This window comes from Homalodisca vitripennis, chromosome 2 (genome assembly GCF_021130785.1).
Source record: "Homalodisca vitripennis isolate AUS2020 chromosome 2, UT_GWSS_2.1, whole genome shotgun sequence".
NCBI lineage: Eukaryota > Metazoa > Arthropoda > Insecta > Hemiptera > Cicadellidae > Homalodisca > Homalodisca vitripennis.
The window spans coordinates 101,134,395-101,157,762 of record NC_060208.1 but is presented as its reverse complement, the minus strand read 5'-3'; the positions used below and the strand labels follow the sequence as shown (position 1 = coordinate 101,157,762).

Below are 23,368 nucleotides of genomic sequence, written 5' to 3'. Positions count from 1 at the left end.
GCACATTTTTGTTATATTCAATTGATGCTCTGTATAAAAAGTTATTATAAGTTTGCTAAGAATGAGTTTCATAATAATTCACACTTGGCGATGTATAACAATCTAATATTTATGTCAAACGATAACCTGTTTATTTATGATGTAAGAAAAGGTTCTATGAATTTATTGATATTTATTGACATTTATTAAGTATTAAAACAAAACAACTATTTTAGGATCATAAAGGTTTAAAATTAAAGAGGAGGGCCTGGCTGTATTTCCTGCTATTACGTCCCTGGAATGCATGGCTAACTTGATTAGAGCCAGTTGATGCATCTGTGAGAATTCACGACTTCTAATTGTCCTAAGACTGTTGACAATATAGACTACGTTATATAATAGTATATAAACAGGGTGAGTATGCTATTTGTGTAGACTCTCCATTATTTAATTTATGCAGGAATAGACATTTTTGAAACAAGGGCCAATTAAATACATTTATTTTTTAATTCTAATCTTTCGCCATAAAAGATTTGTAATGTCTGTTTTAATTTTTAACCTTCTTATTCTTTTTTACTCCAAAGTTTGTTTTTACCCATAAAGCCTAGATAGTTAAATCACTTTATCGTATGTTTAATAAAACGTAATAACTTTTATTTATAGCTAACAAATGGTTCCAGTTGTTTCCCTTTGAGAATTCTCGTTACTAGTTGTACAAATTTAATTTTAGACAATTTAATTTAAATCGGTTAGGGACAATGAGGATTGTCTGATCTTGATTTAAATACTATTTAAGGCTAATTTTAAATACCCATAGCATAATACAATTTTGAAAAGCTTAATAATGACTGGTGCTCGCATAAGGATCATCGGTAAAAGCATTTTAACAGACAGTATAAGCTCCCTGACGAAACTGTAGAAGCAATTAGAAAACATCGTATCGGTCAAGGAGAGGAGCTCATTACTGTCTTCATGTCTAAAAATATCTACCTCGAGATCTTAATGTTTCTAAAATGCATGAAATATTTCAGAGCTTTCAGATTCATGTGTATCGAATTGTTCTGTTTGGAATAGTGATTTTAATGTATCATTCTGTTGTCCAAGAACCGATACTTGCAGCAAATGCGATGAAAATAACATAAAACTTTTAGCACTTAAAATTAATTTAAATAATAGACAGACAGATATGGCGAAAAGAAGAAATATGACGGTGAATTGAAAAAAAAGAAATTGTCTTAAAGTTGCTTAAAACAAAAGGTGATAATTTTTACGATGTAAAACGAAGATCTCGCCTACCCAAGGATCGTAGTTATTCCTCGCTTACGTGTGCAACTGTGAGCTAGCTTATCAGGCTTCTTGGCTTCAGTAAAGCAATGTCTGTGCCTACCCTAGGATCGTAATTATTCCTCGCTTACGTGTGCAACTGTGAGCTAGCTTATCAGGCTTCTTGGCTTCAGTAAAGCAATGTCTGTGCCTACCCTAGGATCGTAATTATTCCTCGCTTACGTGTGCAACTGTGAGCTAGCTTATCAGGCTTCTTGGCTTCAGTAAAGCAATGTCTGTGCCTACCCTAGGATCGTAATTATTCCTCGCTTACGTGTGCAACTGTGAGCTAGCTTATCAGGCTTCTTGGCTTCTCAAATGTCAAGAGGATGTCGTGCAATAGGCGCAGTGAAATAGGTTTGTAGCTAACTCTGGCCTCTGTTCTGTGGCGACCGTATTCGGAATGGAACAAGCATGTAAATAGAATTAGTAGTACTGTTGTTCTGGCCCTGAATAAGAAGATTATAATTAATAGTACTGTTGTTCTGGCCCTGAATAATAAGATTATAGTTTATAGTATTATTGTTCTAGCCCTGAATAAAAAAATTAGAGTTAATAGTACTGTTGTTCTGGCCCTGAATAAGAAGATTATAATTAATAGTACTGTTGTTCTGGCCCTGAATAATAAGATTATAGTTTATAGTATTATTGTTCTAGCCCTGAATAAAAAAATTAGAGTTAATAGTACTGTTGTTCTGGCTCTGAATAAGAAAATTATAGTTAATAGTACTGTTGTTCAGGCCCTGAATAAGAAAATTATAGTTAATAGTACTGTTGTTCAGGCCCTGAATAAGAAGATTTATAGTTGAAGAAAACAAAAACTCAAGTTTTACGCATTAAAAAATTGTTAAATTATTGGTATATGTTTTTTTTTAAATGAATTAATAGAGACATTGAAACACCTAACAGAGTAGTTTTTGTAACTTTAGTCTAACCTTAAAGCAGTAGTACTTGGTCTTAAACCGTGATATATATTAGATGAGATATGTGTTATTTAGAAATTGCAAGACCCGATGAAAACTAAACTGGCAGTGGACTTCAGCACATTAGCTGTGGATGGAGTAATTGGGCGGCCGCGCTTGTCGGTTCGATAGCCATGTAAATCTGGCGGCACCCATTTGGAAAGATAAATTTAAAATATATTCCAACAGATTTTTTATATTTCGCCAAAGAAACAATGAAAATAAACTAAACAAACGATTGCAATATGTTAAGAATTATTTTTTGTCAGCTTCACATGACTCCATTTCCCATACGGGTGTAACAAGCATGCCTTGCGTCAATGAGTGTTTACAAAGTACGAGCAGAAGGTTGCCAGAGTGCGGAAGTCACTGCATATCGGAAACCTCTAAGTAAGCAGTTGGCACAACTCTCTGTGTCAGTAAAAAGCCAACTTTGCTGGAACATGGTATATTTAAGGATTTGAATAGTTGTTTTCAAAAGTTCAACCAAATGAATCTAAAACCCAACATTAAAGAAACTATTTTTATCAATTTTTCTGTGTGCTCTTCAGATCTCGGCTGTAGCGAGGCCATCATATTTAAGTTGAGAGGAAGTTCATTAAACTTAATTCCTAGGAATACACCTTGATCAAGGATTGAGCTGGGATCTTCACGCAGTTATGTGTGTTCAAAGTTATCCTCAGGTATTACGCCTTCAGGACGTTTGCTACGTCCACACACTGATTTTGTATCGAGGGACATTTTATTGGAGCTAGTACTCTAGAAGCCGAGGGCCAATTTGTATTGTATAAGCAGACAACCTTGATTTGTAGTGAAGTGGAGAGAACATTTTCTCATAAGAAAAAAAATCGTTTTTTGGTGGGGATTAAAGGGCATAAAAAGGTTTAGAGATATGAAACTTTGATTTTTTTTCTCTTTTAATATTTCTCATAGCTTGATACACTTGAAACCGATCCACAGACACATATCAAAGTGAGACAACTAGACAAAGAGACTAATATTCGCCACTGTAATGTTCTCTGTGTAGTTGAATCAACCTGATTTAACATTAACTTACTTGTCTGATGGTTGGTTTTAATTGCGTCACGCTAAGAAAAAACTCCATTTCGGTATTCACCAAAACTGTCGAACTATTTGTTTTTCACGACAAAAGTCTCTATCAACATAAAAACCCAGATTGTGTGCTTATACTATTCAAATTGGCTCTAGACTCCTGGACTATAGTTTATTTTTAATTAATGTTGAAATTGTAAACACGAAAGATTACAAGATACGTAATTATATCAAATTTACAAAAATGTTTTAGTTTTTACATTTGCCTGGTTATAAGAAAATTGAAAGGCATGCAGAGAAAATTTACCAAAACCTTCGTTTGAAAAACGTACATGTATGTTTGTAAATATTTTCTAATTATTGCTGATTTTAAAATTATTTGTACTCAATATTTTTAAAGCCTTCATCGGAAACGTGAACAAATACTTTTATCATATTGAACTAACCAGCCGATCTCAAAGGTTTCCATATTTTCCAGTAATATTTTGCACGAAATATTTATGCTTAATTCATTATTATAATCTACGTGTATAAAACATTGTACGTTAGAATAAAGGCACTTAACTCTCCAAGGCGAATAAATTACATTATGTTAACAATGTATATTAACTTATTTCATTTTTCTTTTAGATGTTCCTTATAGGTGTTAATTAAATATACTTTTAAGTGTATACAAGAATATGTATAAAAGGTTCTTATAAATTAGTTTTAATTTGAAAGAAACAAGATAATGTAGAAAAACAATCTTAGATTTGTGGAGTGTTGCCTTTTGGTGAGAAACTGGATGAGGACAGCGTAATGTCTGGCTAGGCTCACCACTCGACCGAGGGGACCAGGGGTGTTGGCTCTGACTTCGCACCCTCGTCACATTTAAGTCAAGGGAACAATGACAGGTGCAGAAGGCCTTCCATTTCCGGTTCTGACACAATATACTGTATCTAGCTTTCGTCTCACATACGTACTTCCAATGTTCGCCGAACCTATGGAGCTCGTCGCTGGGGTGCCCCTTCAACTCATCATTGTTAAAAATATCGCCTGCATGAAAAATAGTGGGATAGGACGTTTCCCAGTTCGATGGACAGTTTCAATGTCCCAACTAAGAGATAGCCCAAACGTCAGTGTCTTCACAGCTGTGCCATATTGTGATTCCGTTGGAGTCCAAAATCAGTATTATGTTGATTAATCCGTCTTTACAAATCAACTGATTCAAATCAGGAATCCGCATTACTAGAGGAAGGCGACATTGTGATGTTCAGTGTCGGCCCGACTACCATACATCGGAGACTACGACTGACGTTATTCAAAGTTGCAGAGAATGCGTGACATTTGAATCAAGCATACGATGTTTGCGATGAAGTGACCGACTACCATACATCGGAGACTACGACTGACGTTATTCAAAGTTGCAGAGAATGCGTGACATTTGGATCAAGCATACGATGTTTGCGATGAAGTGACCGACTACTATACATCGAAGACTACGACTGACGTTATTCAAAGTTGCAGAGAATGCGTGACATTTGGATCAAGCATACGATGTTTGCGATGAAGTGACCGACTACTATACATCGGGGGCGGCCACTGACGTTATTCAAAGTTGCCGAGAATGCGTGACATTTGGATCAAGCATACGATGTTTGCGATGAAGTGACCGACTACTATACATCGGGGGCGGCCACTGACGTTATTCAAAGTTGCCGAGAATGCGTGACATTTGGATCAAGCATACGATGTTTGCGATGAAGTGACCGACCACTATACATCGGGGGCGGCCACTGACGTTATTCAAAGTTGCCGAGAATGCGTGACATTTGGATCAAGCATACGATGTTTGCGTTGCGGTGGATGTGGCACAGAAACAGTTGTTTGTTACTGAAGAAGGATGACGCAACGTCTGTGCGTGAAGTTGGCAGTGAGGCACTGTGTTGTGTGGGTGGCATGCTGTAGGTGAGAATACATCGTAAAGATAATCTCTAATTGAGGCAGACTCAAAAGTACAGTGTAAATACCGGCAACATAGTCTTCTTTAAATTTACAATATATTTATATTTTAATTAGATAATTATTTTTATTTAGATATTTTTGAATTACAATTAAAATATCTTCAAAACCTGCTAAATTATTATACACCTTTCTAATATGCATAGCTCTGTTAATACTCCCTGATCATTTCAAATAAGCAATTGAATCCTTTTCTGAGCCAGACAATAAAAAAAATATACTCGTACATTTTTTCATACTGTTCTACAGCAGAGCTATAGAACTGTGGACATTTAACTCTTTTATTACCGAAGTTTGCTGTTGCCGTGGTCAGGGCACTTGTCACCCCACCGCTCGGTAATCAAAGTGTTAACACAATTATAAATATGTGAACAAAAATTAAAACAAATATGATTTCCTCATCTTAAACCTGTACTCATGAAATAGACTCTAATGATGTTATCAAGTCAACGAAACAATTATTGTTCTAATTTAACTAGGCCAGTATTCTTGAGTACTTTACTTAGCGAAAAGGTCTTGTAAATAAAGTACAAACTTTAGTTAAATATTTGTACGTTAGAGATATACAACTTGACTTTCTGTACTTTTTAAGGGAGGGTATAAGCCTACAAGTTTCACGCCTCAAAATGGTGTGAGACAAATATAAAATCCAAAGTTTTATGACTGCTGTAACCTTCTATAATTTTATTTATTTCGAAGGAAAACAATAATATTTTGGAAACAAACTTTTGACGTCTATTAATATATAGTTATTTTCGATTAACACGTACAATAATAATTCCACTTGATTAATCTTATTTTTATTGAATCAATAAAGGTTAATATGACTTTTAGTAATTAATGAATGCAGAACAAAATGATTTGAGTTATGACTTCTATATCAGAATCTTAGGTTTTGGACTTTTAGTCCGAAAAACCAATATTTAATTTTTTTTTTTAATGGAAAGTAATTTAATAGTTTATTACTAAATTTTGAATAATAAATAAAAAGACTAATCCTATTAAAGGAATGAGCTCACAAATACTGATACTATGAAGGGCTGCTCTTGTAGTCAATGGCGGATCCGAATCCTCAGTTGGTTGTTGTATTCCAATAGGGCGAGATGTGTGACATCCTTTGGATGCTGCTTAGATACGGTGCATTGATAGATGGGTTAATTGGGGTATGCTGCGATGATGTGAAGGTCTGGTCGATTATTATTATTATTAGTTTGTAATTTAATTAAAGTTTTCGAAAAAGGGAATAAAATAGGTAGTGGACCAAACAATATAAATACAATTAATTACTATCAAAGTGTTGATACCTTTTAATCGTGCCAAATGAAGGAAATGTGTAAGTCTTTTAGGATATACATTGTTTGATTAATCGGGATCGAACAGTTATGTGTGATGATCTTATATACTCAAATAGGAGATATCATCACACATACCTATAATTAATTTATATTGTAGAATAATTTTGTTCAGCTGGATCATTGTTAATCAGCTGTCAATTAAAATAATTACAAACGGAAGAAAGTATGATGCTGGTATTGTATGGATATGTTGGTAATGGTACAAATAACTATTATTGAAGTTGATTTCATAAAGGCATAACATGAGTATTCTTAAATCAAGCGTTCCCGCTCAGTTATTAAAATTTTGTGAATATTAAATCAATAGTCTAAAAGTAAATGAAATAGTTTTTATATGTAAAATTATTTTATATGTTAAAATGTTTTATATATGTTGTATTATTGAACGGCAAATGTTAAAAAATTAAATTGTCAAATATAAATAAATGAATATGATATTATGTTTGTGTCCGTGATATAACGGCGAGTAGAGTTGCATTTAGTTGCCACGATTTGTGACAAGAAGTATTGAAATATGAATTCGAGTTAGTCTGTGTGTATTTTTGTCGAATCACGTAATAAGTTTATTTTGTTGAACTTTGTCATTGATCACATCAATCTTACGTTGTTCGTCGCAGTTTTGACGGTCATAGGTTAGTGGATACAATTTTCCTGTGAATAAGCGAAATCTTGCGCGAAGTTGTAATTTCTGAATTAACGGCTTGTTTGTAGAATACATCGACAATTAATCTCTTGATGTGTCGAATAAAGAATGTTCCATGAAATATGATCCATCAATCTTAGGTCGGTTACACTGTAAATGTATAGTATTATAGATTTGTTCAACGTACAAAAATACTACAGGGTGTATTTTGTATCGGGTAAAATATTTTGCTTCAGTATAAATCCATAATATAGCAGCAGCCTGTCCTATTATGTTTTATCAGGGACATATCCCTTATCTCTCCAATACTCGGGAACCACTTTATTATCAGCTAAAACTCAATATGCCGTGACTGGGAACTATACGTGCGTGTGCGCTATTTTTGTTCTACAAATAGATTTTTATTGTTTGGTCAAAGTAATTTTGTACACATTGAAAAAATAATCTGAAGTACTATTTAAACTTTCTGAATAAATTACATGTGAGCTGTAATTTTAATACGTCGTAACTGTGCCTCTTTTTGTGACAGATTCCTCGAAGTTTTATTTCAATATTTGGAACTTACGTTTGCAACTTTGTAAAAATGTGGACAGAGTCGACACTTTGGTACGTCTAGAATCCATTAAGATTTTGAACCTTTTAAAACTGATTTAGGTTATAAAAAGGAAAATTTAAAGAAATAAAAAATAATGCATTTCGTAACTAAATACCATACAAGAAATAAATTTAACCGCAATGATCAATAATGTTGAAAACTATTCAGTATTTGGAATGATTAATGTTTCGTTTTGTTATAATTTATTTATCAAACATTCACAAGTACGTAGTAAGAAAAACTGTACGAATACATTTTAAATAAAAGTATGTATGTAAAGAGACTTTTAAGAACACTTTTTTTCAGTTATTTGCGGTATTTGGAAATGTTTAAAAAGTCCTCGATAGGAACGATTGTAATAAGCACAAACAAAAAATTGATCTAATATCATCCTTCAAACAGTTTTCGTTTAATATAATGCCCACAAACAGTGCCCCTCCATTAAAAAAATTACACTGCAGGTCTATATTAATTTTGGTAAGATATGCTAATTTCTAAATTTATATAATTAGTTTCTCAATTGAATGTTAACCAAAGTAAATTAGCCTATCGAAGCCATATTGAGTTATAACACATATGCTCTAAGAATATTCTGGTGTAAGCTAAATTCGTCTCCTTGTATCATGCAATGAAACACGGTTGAGTGGGTGACTCAATTGACTGTGCAGGAGTGCCTCAAGGTTTCTGTTTTGGCCCGTTTATTTTCTCATTTCACAAGCTATGAGTTGAGTCACAAATAACTGCTTTGACTTAAAAATATTATAAAATAGTGATTTTATTGTAACATAACCGATGAAAAAACGAACACAACCTTTATTTATCTGATAAATAATAATTTTCACATGTCGACTGGAACTATACTGATCGCTTTGGTCGTTTGTTTTCTTCGGCTTTTGGAATATTAATACCGTTTGGCGCGTCATATCGGCAAAGATTTTAGCATGAAAGAACCTAAAATATTTAGATTTACAAAGAGAATCTTTTACATTTAATACCACAAACGGGTGTATATAACATTGTCCGTTTATGTTTAAAAAAGTATTTTGACATATTTTACATATATTATAAGTTTAACAATGTTTGTGTTTATTTCATACACGTTATTATTTTAATTTGTCATATGATTATTATTTTTATCTTGACAGAATTATTAAGCTCTTTTTGTGAAGTGGAAGTTTTGTTTCATAAACAGTATTTGTTATTCGAATTCACGAAATTAACAACTTGAATCGTTTACGGTGAGTATATTTTGTATTTTGACATTGATGACCTCGTATCTTGTTTGTATGTTAATATTTAAGAATCCTACTTGAGTGTGTTTCATACATAAAACAGTGTGTATATTATTTTTTAATGAAAGATACTGAGAGTTCCGGATTATTAGTTCTAATAATAGGATAGGTGAATAGGACCATAGTCGATCATGCTATTAACATTTAAAATACATACTCGGTAAATCTATAGAATATATAGGAAAATTCCTTTTCCTAATGTTTGAACATTACCAACATTTTTTTAAATGTGTTAAATTAGAATTTTTATCTCGATGCATAGAAAAAGGATAAAGGTTACAATATTTGGATTACAGTTCAGATTGAGTTGTTTCTCTCAAGCTTTCGTCTTGTATATTCCAGGATAGGAGTTTCCTGCAATAGCCTGACATTACAATAGAAACATTGACAATATTTGTTTGTAGCAAATATTCTGATACCAGAATTATACCAACATAATGTAAGATATTCTAGATTTTCCTAGAATATCTTTATACTGTCATTCATTTTGACATACTTATGTTATGCACAACTACATACAGATTTCTATCACTCCTTTTACAGGTTTTAATTTCAATTAATGATACTTGATCGTCTCGTTCACTTTTAGGTTATAAAATTAAAAAAAATAAGTGATTCGTCGAATTTTAATGTAAGTTTACAAACCTCTAAATCCTTTCCGATAGTCTTCTGTAGTAGGGTTGTACAGAAATGTTGGGTTGGCCGTATATTTTCGTATAATTATTCATCTAGTTTATATTGTAAGATATCCAGTTACAGTTTTAGGTACAAAACTTCAGGAACATTTGTTGTATTATTTCCTATTATGACTTTCAAAATCCGAAACTACCACAAACCGAAAATGTGTATATGTGAGTATGTGTGTATATATGTATATGTTTATGCAATATAACGCGAGCTAGTGATAATATTCGTAATATTTAAAATTCCAGTCTAAACTTAATACAAAGATAGTAGTACAACCTGTATTTCTAATTGAAGGTATCAAGATGGCGACTATTCGCTTTCGAGCAAAATTTATACCTTAACTGATACCTTATGATACACCCAAAGCGGTACTTTTTTATAAATACTTTACGTAATTATAAACAACTTTTATTCTTTCAGTTTTTTCGATGTCTCTTAGGATTTCAATATGGCGCCCGTTCAAGTTGGCCGTATATTTTCGTATAATTATTCATCTAGTTTATATTGTAAGATATCCAGTTACAGTTTTAGGTACAAAACTTCAGGAACATTTGTTGTATTATTTCCTATTATGACTTTCAAAATCCGAAACTACCACAAACCGAAAATGTGTATATGTGAGTATGTGTGTATATATGTATATGTTTATGCAATATAACGCGAGCTAGTGATAATATTCGTAATATTTAAAATTCCAGTCTAAACTTAATACAAAGATAGTAGTACAACCTGTATTTCTAATTAAAGGTATCAAGATGGCGACTATTCGCTTTCGAGCAAAATTTATACCTTAACTGATACCTTATGATACACCCAAAGCGATACTTTTTTATAAATACTTTACGTAATTATAAACAACTTTTATTCTTTCAGTTTTTTCGATGTCTCTTAGGATTTCAATATGGCGCCCATTCAAGTTTGGAATAGCTCTCTCTCTCTCTCTCTCTCTCTCTCTCTCTCCTCTCTCTCTCTCTCTCTCTCTCTCTCTCTCTATATATATATATATATATATATATATATATATATATATATATATATATATAAGCTATTAATCGTTATAGAGCAAAACAAAAGTGTATTTAAATTCTAAGGCCATTTATACTAATTTTTTCCTACGTTTTTTTTAATATGTTGTAAGATATACAGACAGGGGGCTTACAAAGATTTAATTAGTACACGACATTGCGGGAATAATTGTAAACATGAATAATGTGGGAATAATTGGGTACAAACCTTGTCAAGAATTTTAAGTAACATTTATTCTTACTTATTTTTCGAAAACTCTTAAGGTTTAAGATGATACACGTTTAATGTTATAGAATTATACATAATTGGACCCTTATAAAGGAATATGATTACAATAACGATTAGAGTGATTTTCCCACAATTGTTGTGCAAATTAAACATCTAAACTAATAACGCATCTTCAGTTCGAGATTTAGCTATTACGGTCACATGTGAAATCTAACATTCTCCGACTGAGCCGGAAGAGATAATTTAATTCTTTCTTCATTTTAAGTACTGTAGTCAAAGTTTTGGTTAAATTTAAAAAGACGTCTAAAAATATTTAGTCACATCCTTTTAAGGTACTTTAAACTGGGAAATGGCACTTTAAACTTTTTTAAACTGGAAAATGGAAGCAATATTTGTTGACAATTCCAAGAGGAATTGTTGATAATTTATAGAAGTAATTGAGAGCAACTTGAAAATGGGCCCAAAAAGAAACATCTAGAGATATGAATATGAGATGTTTTAAAATTTATGTATGTATCACCAACAAACGAGGGAAGTTACCTGTTTTTGTGTTTAAAAATGTGCAGTTTTCATAAGTAATATTTTTCTTTTTCGATTTTCTTTTTTATAATTCAATTTAAAATTGTACTTTTCTCAAGTTTGGTACTTGGGTAACACGAGTTTTGATTAGCGTGAAGGAGGATCAGGAGTAAAAGCATTTAGTGTTTATTCAATTTTGGCAAATATTACAATGAGGGAAATGCGTAAAGGCTGAACTTAAAATATGTTTGGTAGGATTGTATATGCTCGCATTTTCCTTTCTTTAAAACTATCCATTGAATTTAACACAGAACACAAATAACTTTATTATTTCCGCGCTAAAAAGATTAATGGGATTCGTTGAAGGCGTTTGATTGAATGCGCTCCGGCAAAGCTTCCCACGAGCCAAACTGGAATGACGCCAAATGCTTCCCTACTGACGCCGTAAAGACTTTCAAACCGTAAGAGACGTCAACAACGAGTGAAGTGGCTTTACATCAAAATGAAATCTTTGTTTTGTTCCAGAGGTGTAAAAAATTGTTTTAACATTAGTCTTAATTCGCTCGTGAAACACACACAGCATAAACAAATAAAATCTTATTCAAAAATATGTAGGTTGTGAGGTGGGCAAAGAAACTGAAAAATTCGCTTAATGCAATCTACCAGAGAGACATTATAACTTATCAAGCTGCTAGTACCTATTTCATGATTGGTGACTTGGTGGTTTATTCCGATATCGATGTGTGTAACCTAAACATTGTTCGAGGACTAAAATTGTTTCGGTATTATGGGCTCACATTTATTTTGTCGATGATGTTCTTTTATATTTTAATATGTCTATTATGATTGTATCGTTTTGGAACTTACCTGTAGCATTTATTGGTACCATAAGCTTGATTGTGAATAACTTCACTTGAATAGTTTTTGATTGTAAATATGAGCATTTACAACCAATATAGAGTAATTTCAACATTTCAATATAAACAAAAACATATTCTGAATAACGTGTGAGGTTGACGGAATCAAAGAAGATTGTCCATAAAATCATTCCTTTCCTAATGAATACAGACAGAACGAACAACTGAGTGTGACAAGACGTTATCGCCTCAGTCGCGCCTGTACATTAACCGCGTCTTACTTCTGCTCCAGTCCAGCTATAGTTACGACATAAACTAGAAGAATGATTCTTTTAAACATTCACAAAAACTTTATATTTATTTTTTTCTCATTTTTACAATATGTTAAGATCGTTCGTCGAAGCTAAGATTGATATTACTCCGTTTGTCGAGAGGCAACATTGGACGCTACTTCAGCTCTACTCGGTTTTGTAATGTAGATACATTGGTTAATTATGAAATATGCTTTGTATAACTAAATTTAGAATACATTGCATCCATATAAAAGTATTGTCCATTAATATCTGTACTCAGTGTCTAAAACAACGAGTAAAGTAATCTTATAAATGTCTCTAAAACGGAAATTTAATCGATTGACTGTAGTACCTACACAGTTCGATTGTGTAGTATTTGTTACAATTGGTGGTGCATTGCTGTATCCCGAGACAACGTCTGTGTACATTTAATGGCAGCAATTTATGTTGGCAATAACTTTTGAAAATATACCTATTGATAGCTCGTAAAATTCTTACACAACATGCCAAATTGCTAAAGCCGTGATAGAATTACAGAAACGTTAGTACTTATACAGCTGTAGCAGGAGTGTCAGGTCTGTGTGTACAAAAGAGAGTTTTGTAGTTTCTAAGTAACCTTGTATTTGATTAGGTCTACAACTTCAACATACGGTATGTACTTGTTCTCATTAGCCTATCTTGTGTAGTAATGTATACACCCATAAGATAGTGAATGTACTATTTAAAATTGCTACATACAATGATATCTGTTGGTTGGCTCACGGTTATTTTTGTGTACATAACGGTTTAGCACTTTTACTACCTGTTAAACGGTAGTGCGCAGAAATGTTATTGCAGGGACGCAGGAGTGCCGTGAATAATTCGTCGGCTTAACACAGAACCAAATGTTCGCTACTTATCGGGACGAAAAAGTGAACACTTCTATAAAAATATCCGCGAGTCGCGACAAAATCTACAAGGTAGGATTACGCCACACGACTTGTCATAAAACAAGCCTCGCTGAAGTCGCGAGCAAAATTTCACATATCTATAGCCCATTTCATCAGTGTACAAAGTGTTACTATGTATTGTTAAAACGTCACATGGATTATAAAAATGTCAAGTTTTGTTTACAAATGTATTTATTTTGCAATTTTATTGTTAACCATAAAATTATTTATTCTGAATTGCCATCATGGTTACTCATAAGACTAATGTTAATTGTTTGACGCCCGTTTAGCAACAACCCATGGGGTAACATGCACTCGAGTGATAGGCACTGCCTTTTATTTAGACCTAGTCCAACAAAATTACTTGAACAATAGCAATACCGAAGAGAGGGCACTATGTCCAAAATACCGAGCCCTTTTAATTCTCAGAGTGGGATGGCTGGACGTTCTACTCACCTCTCAGTACTTAACGAACTTTATACAGTACTACTCATTGCCTGTCTGTCCAGAGAACTATTGTCCCCAAGATATTATGGACGAAGGTCCCCTCGAGGGACAACAAGCGCTCGCAGTCCTAATGGTCGGATTGTCCTGTCAATTATCGCTTGCATTCTCAAAGTGCATTGGTCAGTTTTATTAATTCTCATTCAAATCAATTCATTTTATCACCAATAAATCCTCGTAATAAAATAACAATTTTGAGTTTAGCTCCAATTCACCTTCCTCTGAATGCAGCGTCTGAAATCTGACTGCACTCCTGAAATGTTGAATCATGTTCGTCTGAAAAATCCAAAACAACTTCGGCGACGAAGGTGGACTGGAGGTAGGTTAACTGGAGCTAAACTCAGCATTCACATTGACTCAACCCATTGCTCCACCGCGCTTTGGGATCGTGTCTAAAACATCGTAGTGCAAATAACTGTGCGCCCGATGTGAAAATGAGAACATCAGCTCACCTAGACTACAGTACATTTTGTAGTTTGTGTCTTTGATGTAAAAACAACCTATAGTGCTCGTTTTGAGCTTGCCGAAGCTGTTTAAGATGTCTTCAGACCTACATGGCTCCAAAGTCCAGGAGTCTGACTGTCACAGCTGAGATTTCAGACGCTGCACTAGGAGGAAGGTGAACTCAACATTCACATTGACTCAACCCATTGCTCCACCGCGCTTTGGGATCGTGTCTAAAACATCGTAGTGCAAATAACTGTGCGCCCGATGTGAAAATGAGAACATCAGCTCACCTAGACTACAGTACATTTTGTAGTTTGTGTCTTTGATGTAAAAACAACCTATAGTGCTCGTTTTGAGCTTGCCGAAGCTGTTTAAGATGTCTTCAGACCTACATGGCTCCAAAGTCCAGGAGTCTGACTGTGACAGCTGAGATTTCAGACGCTGCACTAGGAGGAAGGTGAACTCAACATTCACATTGAATCGAACCTTCGCGTCATAGCTACGTAAACTATAAATAGTGGAATTTGAACTCTTCCTGAGTTAAAAACAACCATCGGACAACGAAGTGTCAGCACATTTAGTAAATATTTGTTCTTTGTGTGTGCAAGTAAACATTTTTGGCATCCATTTAGTCAATGCCTAGCCGTAGAATATCATGCAAGTAAACTACCTTGCCATCAGAAACCAACGGTTAGTTGAAGTAAACGACCCTGATATCTGCAGCTCTGATCGGAGCACAAACTTCAAGCAAACGACCTCAGTATCCGCAACCAATTCCGAGCCGAAGCATGATCACTGTAAGAAATCCACTTCTGTACAGTAGCCATTGCGGAGCCGTAGCATGATCACTGTAAGAAATCCACTTCTGTATAGTAGCCATTGCGGAGCCGTAGCATGATCACTGTAAGAAATCCACTTCTGTACAGTAGCCATTGCGGAGCCGTAGCATGATCACTGTAAGAAATCCACTTCTGTACAGTAGCCATTGCGGAGCCGTAGCATGATCACTGTAAGAAATCCACTTCTGTACAGTAGCCATTGCGGAACCGTGGCATGACAATGAACGAAAACAATCTCGAAATTGCAGCCAACGCCGAGCCGAAGCACGGTAAGTTCAAGTAATTTACCTCGGTATCTGTAACCATTGGCGAACAGACCGAGCTAACGATCTTAATTTCCCCAGCATTACTTCATGAACTTTTCCATTGTCTTCTACTTCTGGCCTGGCCTTTGCTTACACGAGAGTGCGTCCACACTCACAATGCGCACTGGTCTGTTCAATGATTCAAAATTCACAACCTTCCCCTCTCATATGTTACCATTTTTAAGGGTTCAAATCTACGTTGACGTCTTCAAAACATAGACTTCTCACTGTGGTTAGTGATTATACTAGAATTTCGGACCAGGCAACGTAACGGCAATACTAGATATGGTCGTCAACTCGCCATATAAATAGTTGTTCTAGTGACCTTTTCAGTAATTCGATTTATTATTATTATTTAAGGGTATTACATACTGAATACCATATTTCGATTTTTAAATCAGTTTTACTGTTTAACATTAATTTACTAAGTTTTTATTTCGAGGCTGATTTTAAATAATCTACCAACTGTGCACTTTTGTTAGCTATTTCTGACAAGATCACTGGAAATAGTCTGTTACCTATGGATTTAAATTATCAGAGTGGTAAAACAGATTTAAACACACAAATATTTATTTATAGATAAAACACACTTTATTTATATTCTTGACACAGTTACATATCTGTCAGGCAATGTAATTTAGCACATTTAGTGGGGATCGATAACTAATACTCTGCTATCTACTCGTATATTGACAAGGTGGCAGAGATTATTTCGATGTTGGTTTAGCTATTGTGGATGCTACTAGAGACCATAAATACAGTAGTTGTATTTACGGTCTATAATACTACCTGGTGGTATACATTAGGCTCAGAATATCACTTTATGGTTCCTCCACAGACCCCACATATTGTTCTACTTTGATGAAGTCTGGAAAGCTGTTGATCTAACGTTTTTACATTTGTCCACAAAGGTATGAAGGTATTTCTGTTTCTATCGAATGACTAATGACTAATGACCTGTATGAAAATAAATGTATCGTGAAGTAAGTTTACTCTATGGGACTTTATTATTGATAATTTGAATTGCATTATCTTCTGTAATATTGGGAGAATGTCACGAATCATTTCGTAGTTTTTGGAGGTATATTGGCTAATTTTCTATCTTCCTATTCTCCAGTTTCCGTGATCAAACGAAAGGTTTAATTTATCTGTAAATGATTATCAGTTGATACTATGTTTTACCATAATGTAGTGTGGTTAAGCAAATTATGTAGGCTACTCCTGATATACGCTAGTCGTGGCTAGATATTTATTGCTCTCCATTCTCGGTTTATAACGTTTTGATTTTTCATTCCACCTAAATGTGAGTGATCTAAAACAACCTCCAGTTATTTAGTCGCATTTGAAATTAAATGTCGGTTTTGTTACCAAAATAGTTCATGTTTCTGTGCGTATATTACGTTTGTCCATCAATGCGTGATGATTATTGCATTAACTCCTATTTTATCATTTGATAAATATATAATAAATAAAGTTTAATAAATATTTATTGTTTTAGACTTGGTCCTGCGGTTTCTTTTGAAATAATCTGAAAAAGTTACATTAATAAGTGAAGTCGTGTCGCTTGCAATACATACGAGATCATCCGACTAAAGGTAGGTCAAACGTATACGTAAACAAAAGGACCTAGCGTAGTCGAGGACGAGGCAGACTGAATCGTCGATATTCAATAATCAGGTTTCAGTCGCGTTAATGGAAACAACAGATTTCAGCCAGATAAATAAGAGTGGTACCTTTCATATAGGTTCATTTTAAAACAGTTTTCCAATGATTTCGTTCGTACTCACTGATCGTATTAAAAGTTGTATCCAAATCCAAAAAGCGGTTGTTTCATATTTATATATTTGAGTAGTGAAATAAAATCGTTGTTTTATAACCTAAATTCCTGCACTAATTTGACTTAAGACTAGTTTATCACATTTTTACTTTACAATTAATGATAAGAGAGCAAATATTGTAAACGGCATCGAATAACACTGAAAGGAAAACAAGTTTTACGGATATTTTGACTAGGAAAACGTTTTTGGTTAAAGTGACGTACGAATATGAAATAATTATTGGATCAAATTCGACTACAGCTGACTGTAGTGAATATTCCGATTACGCTGAAAGTATAACGGAGAAATTCCCACATGGTTTTATTCAGTAACGGTGAATTGTCTTCGTTTGAAGTCGTATTTCAGTCTATTTCTGGTTGAAATGTAACATTTTCCCTAAAAAAAATCGTGACAAAATTACTTTTGTAGCTAGCTAGTGTAGGATCAAATAAGTCAGCAGACCACAAGTTTTTTAGTTTTCGTTCTATTGATACATTTTAAAACTCGAATCGTAGAGAATGAAATTAAGTTTTTACAGCTGTGTGGTGTCTATCTGTACTGTTCTGTGTTCTGAACCTCGATGTATGCTTCCTCCAGCCAGGCTATTAATAGGCTGAGCGCGTCACGGAGTTAGGCGTAAGCTGCATGGCACACGTCAAAGAAGAGATGTTGTAATCTAACATCATCTAACAACTCTTTCCAGAGTTATCTCCAGCCCCAATGTAATCTTAATAAGAGTTAATTACAATAAGGATCAAAGATGTTTAGAAATCTCAACTGCGTGTACGGAGAGATTCTTATACAAAAGGGAATTTTCAAAGTTGACTAAGGTTGTAATTTGAACATTTTAAGCAATAAAATAGTGATCACAAATGTTCTGTTATAAATGAAATTGTGAATTCGTTTTACGTTTGTTGACTGCTAGTTTCCCTGCCCACCTAGCAATATGTGTAGAGAAATACACTGCTACATAAACGGAAGTTAAGCACATATGAAATTCAGATGTAATGATTATGAAAGACATATTGCAAATTCCCCCCGTTTGCATCGATGCAATGGATGGTGATTTGATGAAATGTGATCTCAACCTAAAACAACCCGGTAGTTGAAGCTTTAATAGATCTTCAAAATATACTAGAGGGAATTTATTTTACCCGTATGCAGATGTTGGCAGCATTGCTGGAAATTGGAACTCCCACATGTTAACCTGGCGGAAATAAAGTTGTATGGTAGAATAAATACTTTAGTATCGATGTTGACTAAAATAGAACGATTACATTTAACGATACCAGCTTATACTGTACTACCAGGGCCATATTTGTGTGAATGTGGGGAAGAGAGTGTTATTGAACAGCTAGCTATTACCTAGTTAGCTGTTTTTATTATCAATTTTCCATAATATTTCTCAGAATTACTATTTGCGAAATACTGTACAAAACATTAGGCACCTACCACATGGAATAGCATTAAATAATAGATTTCATAAGAATTTATCAGGAGGATCTGTTGTAAATTCTTCCGTCGGAACTTTGTTCTAGACTAGTCGTTATCATTCCATAGATTTGTTTCATTGCGTAATCACTTTGTTTACGCAATTTTATTACTGTCATTTATGTAATTAGTGCATTGGTTGGCCTGTTCCGTTCACGCTGAGGTATTACGTAAACTTTATAATGTAGATATTACATTATTCAAATAGACCGAGATAACGATTTCTGGTTTGGAACTGCAGGCAAAAAATGTAATTCTGTTGTGACTAACTGATTAAGTAAACGAGTTATATATTTGAATTGAGATTGGTGCTGACCTGCTATATTACGCTCAAGTTCACGTCTCATGAATCATTAGCCTAGTGAGCAGTACCGATATTGATCACTGAAATCTTCCACTTCAGTGGTGCAGTAGTGTATACTCGTACTGCTAGCCACTGGGCAATCAATTTGCGCCAGCATCGCTTATACAGTGGCTGCACACGTGTTTATTGTCAGATCGTCAGCCGATCTACTTTTAATGGGGGTCAAAATGGAAGGAAATCAAAAAGGTAAAAAATATTAAATTATCAATTTTATCATGTCATATTTTTTAGGTTCACTCGCACAACTTAAAATTAACCGTTATATTTATATCAGTATCACAAGACTGAAAATCGCCATATTTAGCCATATACTCGGTTTTCACCTTATTGGGTGACAACTAATTTCATTCTTTTGCGTGTCTGAAAGTATAAGCGTATCTTTTTTTTTAAATGTGGTCCCTGACAAAACTAACAGCAAAACATTCCTTACTCCACATAACCGTTCATACTCTAAAGCTTTGGAATATTTTCTTTATTTTAAATTATTGTATAAATATAAATAAATAGAGAATTACACGATACAAAAAATAAAATAAAAATGTTATAATATTTACAAATAGTTTTAATGTTGTGTGATTTCAACAAATTAGTACTCCAGGATGTATTTTTTTAAGTTTTTTTGATAAGAAAATGGATGTTAGCAGATAACTGACCGTAGCAGTCAAAATTCATGTTGATCAGGATATATTTTTAAAATACCCGTTAACGTGATAAAGCCGTGTTCCAGCGTTGTACCGTACCCACTTCCTCTGACCGGTATTATCATGCAGATATGTTGTGGGTTAGGATTGGCTAATGGTTATTAATACTTCTGTAAAGTTTTCCTCTTGCCAGTCAGTCTTCGAGTAGAGTGTATCACTGTAAGAGTGAGTATGTATCGATGTGCAGAGCTAGTTCGTTCTACAACTCATACAAGCTACAAGTTATACAACTCTTCGATAGAACGAATGTACCTATAAAGTATTCATCGGCATCGTATTCAGGTAAATCACATAACACTTTATTGATCGTATTAAGCAAGTTCAAATTGTCCACTGTAATATTTGACTGTTATTACATCTGAATTGTTCGTTTCTCAGTTATCAAATGTGTTGTTCGTTTCTTCAAATTTGGCATATGGGTTTCTTCTAGTAAGAGTCGTTTTTGTATTTAAGAATTGTTTTATTAATTTAAAAGACTTTTCTTAATTATTGACAATTTTAACATGTAATTTGGCGCATAATATTTAATGTTAGATTCCATTTAAACAGGATGTTGATTTAAAATATAAAATGAATTTTGATCATTTAACTATTGTGGTACATAATGTGGAAATTCTTATACCACAAAGAAATCCAGTGAAACGACAAAGAGTTTTTATTTTCTTACAAATATTTTCTTAAACTTACATATATCGAACAGATCAATGCTAATTACTGATAAATAATACATTTTACACAAAATTATTATAATAATGTAGGTTCTCTATATTATATGTTTAAAAAGTTTGTAAAAACAGTCTGTGGAAAGAAATAATAAAAATTGAAGAACAGTTCGATTTTTCTTCGATACTTCATCCAAGTTTTTCACTGACACTGCAAGTTTTATATTTAATTTGAATTCCGATATTTCATTTGCGGGTCTAGTGGAGCTGGATTTACATAGATGATCAAATTATTCTGTCCCTTTACTATAAGAATTCCTCTACTATTACTTGACGAGTTCCAGCATGCTGATTCCATCTGGCTATGTCCTTCCTACTGTCTTGTTCTAGTGTCTCAGTCCTCTCTGCAAATGTCTGGATTCACTGCTCCAGAGACCGATCTTCACGCGCTTCTTAGATTCCCAAGATTCACCGATGCAAATTCCTACTGAATTTGAATTATATTGAACACATTATAATTCGCTTTATGTCTAAAATCTGAGATTTTGGATATAAGACTAAGTTATAAAACGTTTTTATTCATGGCAATTTCTTTTCTAATTTAGTAGTCTAGGATCTCAAGCATACTAATGTTTCTTTTAGGACGTTTTGGCATGTTTAAAATTGTGTGAGTCATTTGTAATAATATAAGCCTGTATCCAGTGTCGATTATTGGGATTTAACTATCGTAACGAATTAAGAGAATGAAAGCAAAGCTACTTTCAACTTACTTAGGTTTTTTTAATGTAAATCGTTGCTATTTTGTTTAGATTGAACAGTTTCGTGACGGATTTGCGGTATTACGTTTTCTACATCTTTAATTTGATATACTTCTCGACCTATGCTCTCACTTAATATTTTCTTCTGAATCCATCTGCGCCGTTCACTAATATGATGAGAAATAGGACATTTTCATTGAAAGTATATTTATGTATAGTAACGATATGAAGTGTTAAATGCTCTTAACTGCAATGGTTAAAAAATTAAAAGTCCTTCGTCATACTACATGACTTTGCTGTCGGATATGGTGATCATATTTTAAAAAGTATTCAATTTCTAGGCACATGTTAACAATTCATTAATTACACTAAGATTTATTACTGAATAACACCTATAATAAAACTATAGGCAGTTAACTACAAACACGATACTAATAGTTAACTAAACAATAACGTTATTCGCTTTTTAATATAGTTTGAAATTTGATCATACAGCGGTTAATATGTCCTAACGTGTAATATTTTAAAATATGTAGTAGGCTGTAGGTCTTAAACGAGTAAATTAACAAGAAAATTGATATAATTTTGGTTTATATTCAAAATTTAAAAAAATACAGTTTGTTTCGTAAGAAAGTTTAAGCTGGCAGCCAAATTAGAAAATTGCGGCAACATTTTCAGATTATAAATTTATATTTTTAATAGTCACATACAAGTAGGTGAAGTTCCTCATCTAATATTTCTCGTAAAAGTTGTAGTTTTTGAGATACCAATGGTGTCGTAGATAATAAAATGGACGTTCTGCTAATCACAATTGTAATTTGCTATATATCTTTTTTTAATAAATGTTGGTTTAAGATTTGGTCTTAATAATATTATTTAGATTAAGTTTTAGAAATAGTTTACTGGGGTGTTGAAATCAAAATAATAAATATGCACGGTTTATTAGTGTAGCTTGTGGAACACTGAAGTGATACTGAATGGATTCAAGAATAGAATACGGCTGCCAGGTGGCACATTTAAAAATACGCTTTGATGTATAACAGTAGGCATTGCCAAGTTGTGGAATTTTATTTTGGGCCAGGAATGTCAAATAATTCATTATCATAACAAGCGATCTACTTTGGCGTGTTTCTGTCTCTCTTTCTGTTTGGCGGGCAGAATATAAACAATGATGTCATCAGTGGCTTTCTTTGTTCCAGTTTGGATGTTGGAAGCGGATATTCGATCTGTGAAAAAATCGGTAAGTAGCATACAATTTTTGAAGGTTTTACATAAATTGAACTTAGTGGAAATAATTTGTATAGTTTATTTTTGAGGTAATATCCGAATTCCTGTGCTAAAGTAAGATAGCACATGCGTTGACTTTTTTTGTAAATATATTGGTAACAGGTTTTCGTGTTTCAGTGCTGTTTTTTCTTTCAGAAAAACGTATTTGCTATATATGTATGTATTATGTGTTCTATACATTTTTGCAGCCATTTTATTTAAACACATCGACATTTATATGTCCGACAGTTTCATATGAAACCACATAAATCGATTTTTGTATTCAAAAATTCATTATACAGCCAAAGGTTCACCAAATAACTGAACTGTGTAATGTATTTTCTCTATCTTTATTTCTTTCTTATAACAACAAGGTAGTACGTGACACCACTTGAGGCTTGACGCGTACAGATTTCGCGTAGGTGCTTGCAAAATTTGTAACCTATAGCTCATTTCATTCTCGAGATAGAAA

The 23,368-nt window shown here is 33.5% G+C and overlaps 1 protein-coding gene across 2 annotated transcripts in view; it reads left to right on the top strand.

The window, feature by feature from the left end:
• The window catches only part of LOC124354454, a 116,390-nt gene that overhangs the window by 5,399 nt on the left and 87,623 nt on the right, over window positions 1-23,368 (top strand). The window contains exons 1-2 of one of the 2 annotated variants that reach the window (XM_046804910.1): window positions 20,436-20,492; window positions 22,830-22,870. In XM_046804910.1, the coding sequence (XP_046660866.1) occupies window positions 22,835-22,870 (36 nt within the window). In that variant the 5' untranslated portion in view covers window positions 20,436-20,492; window positions 22,830-22,834. Of the gene's footprint in view, window positions 1-20,435; window positions 20,493-22,829; window positions 22,871-23,368 lie in introns of those variants that run through there. The other variant, XM_046804909.1, reaches the window with a different exon arrangement.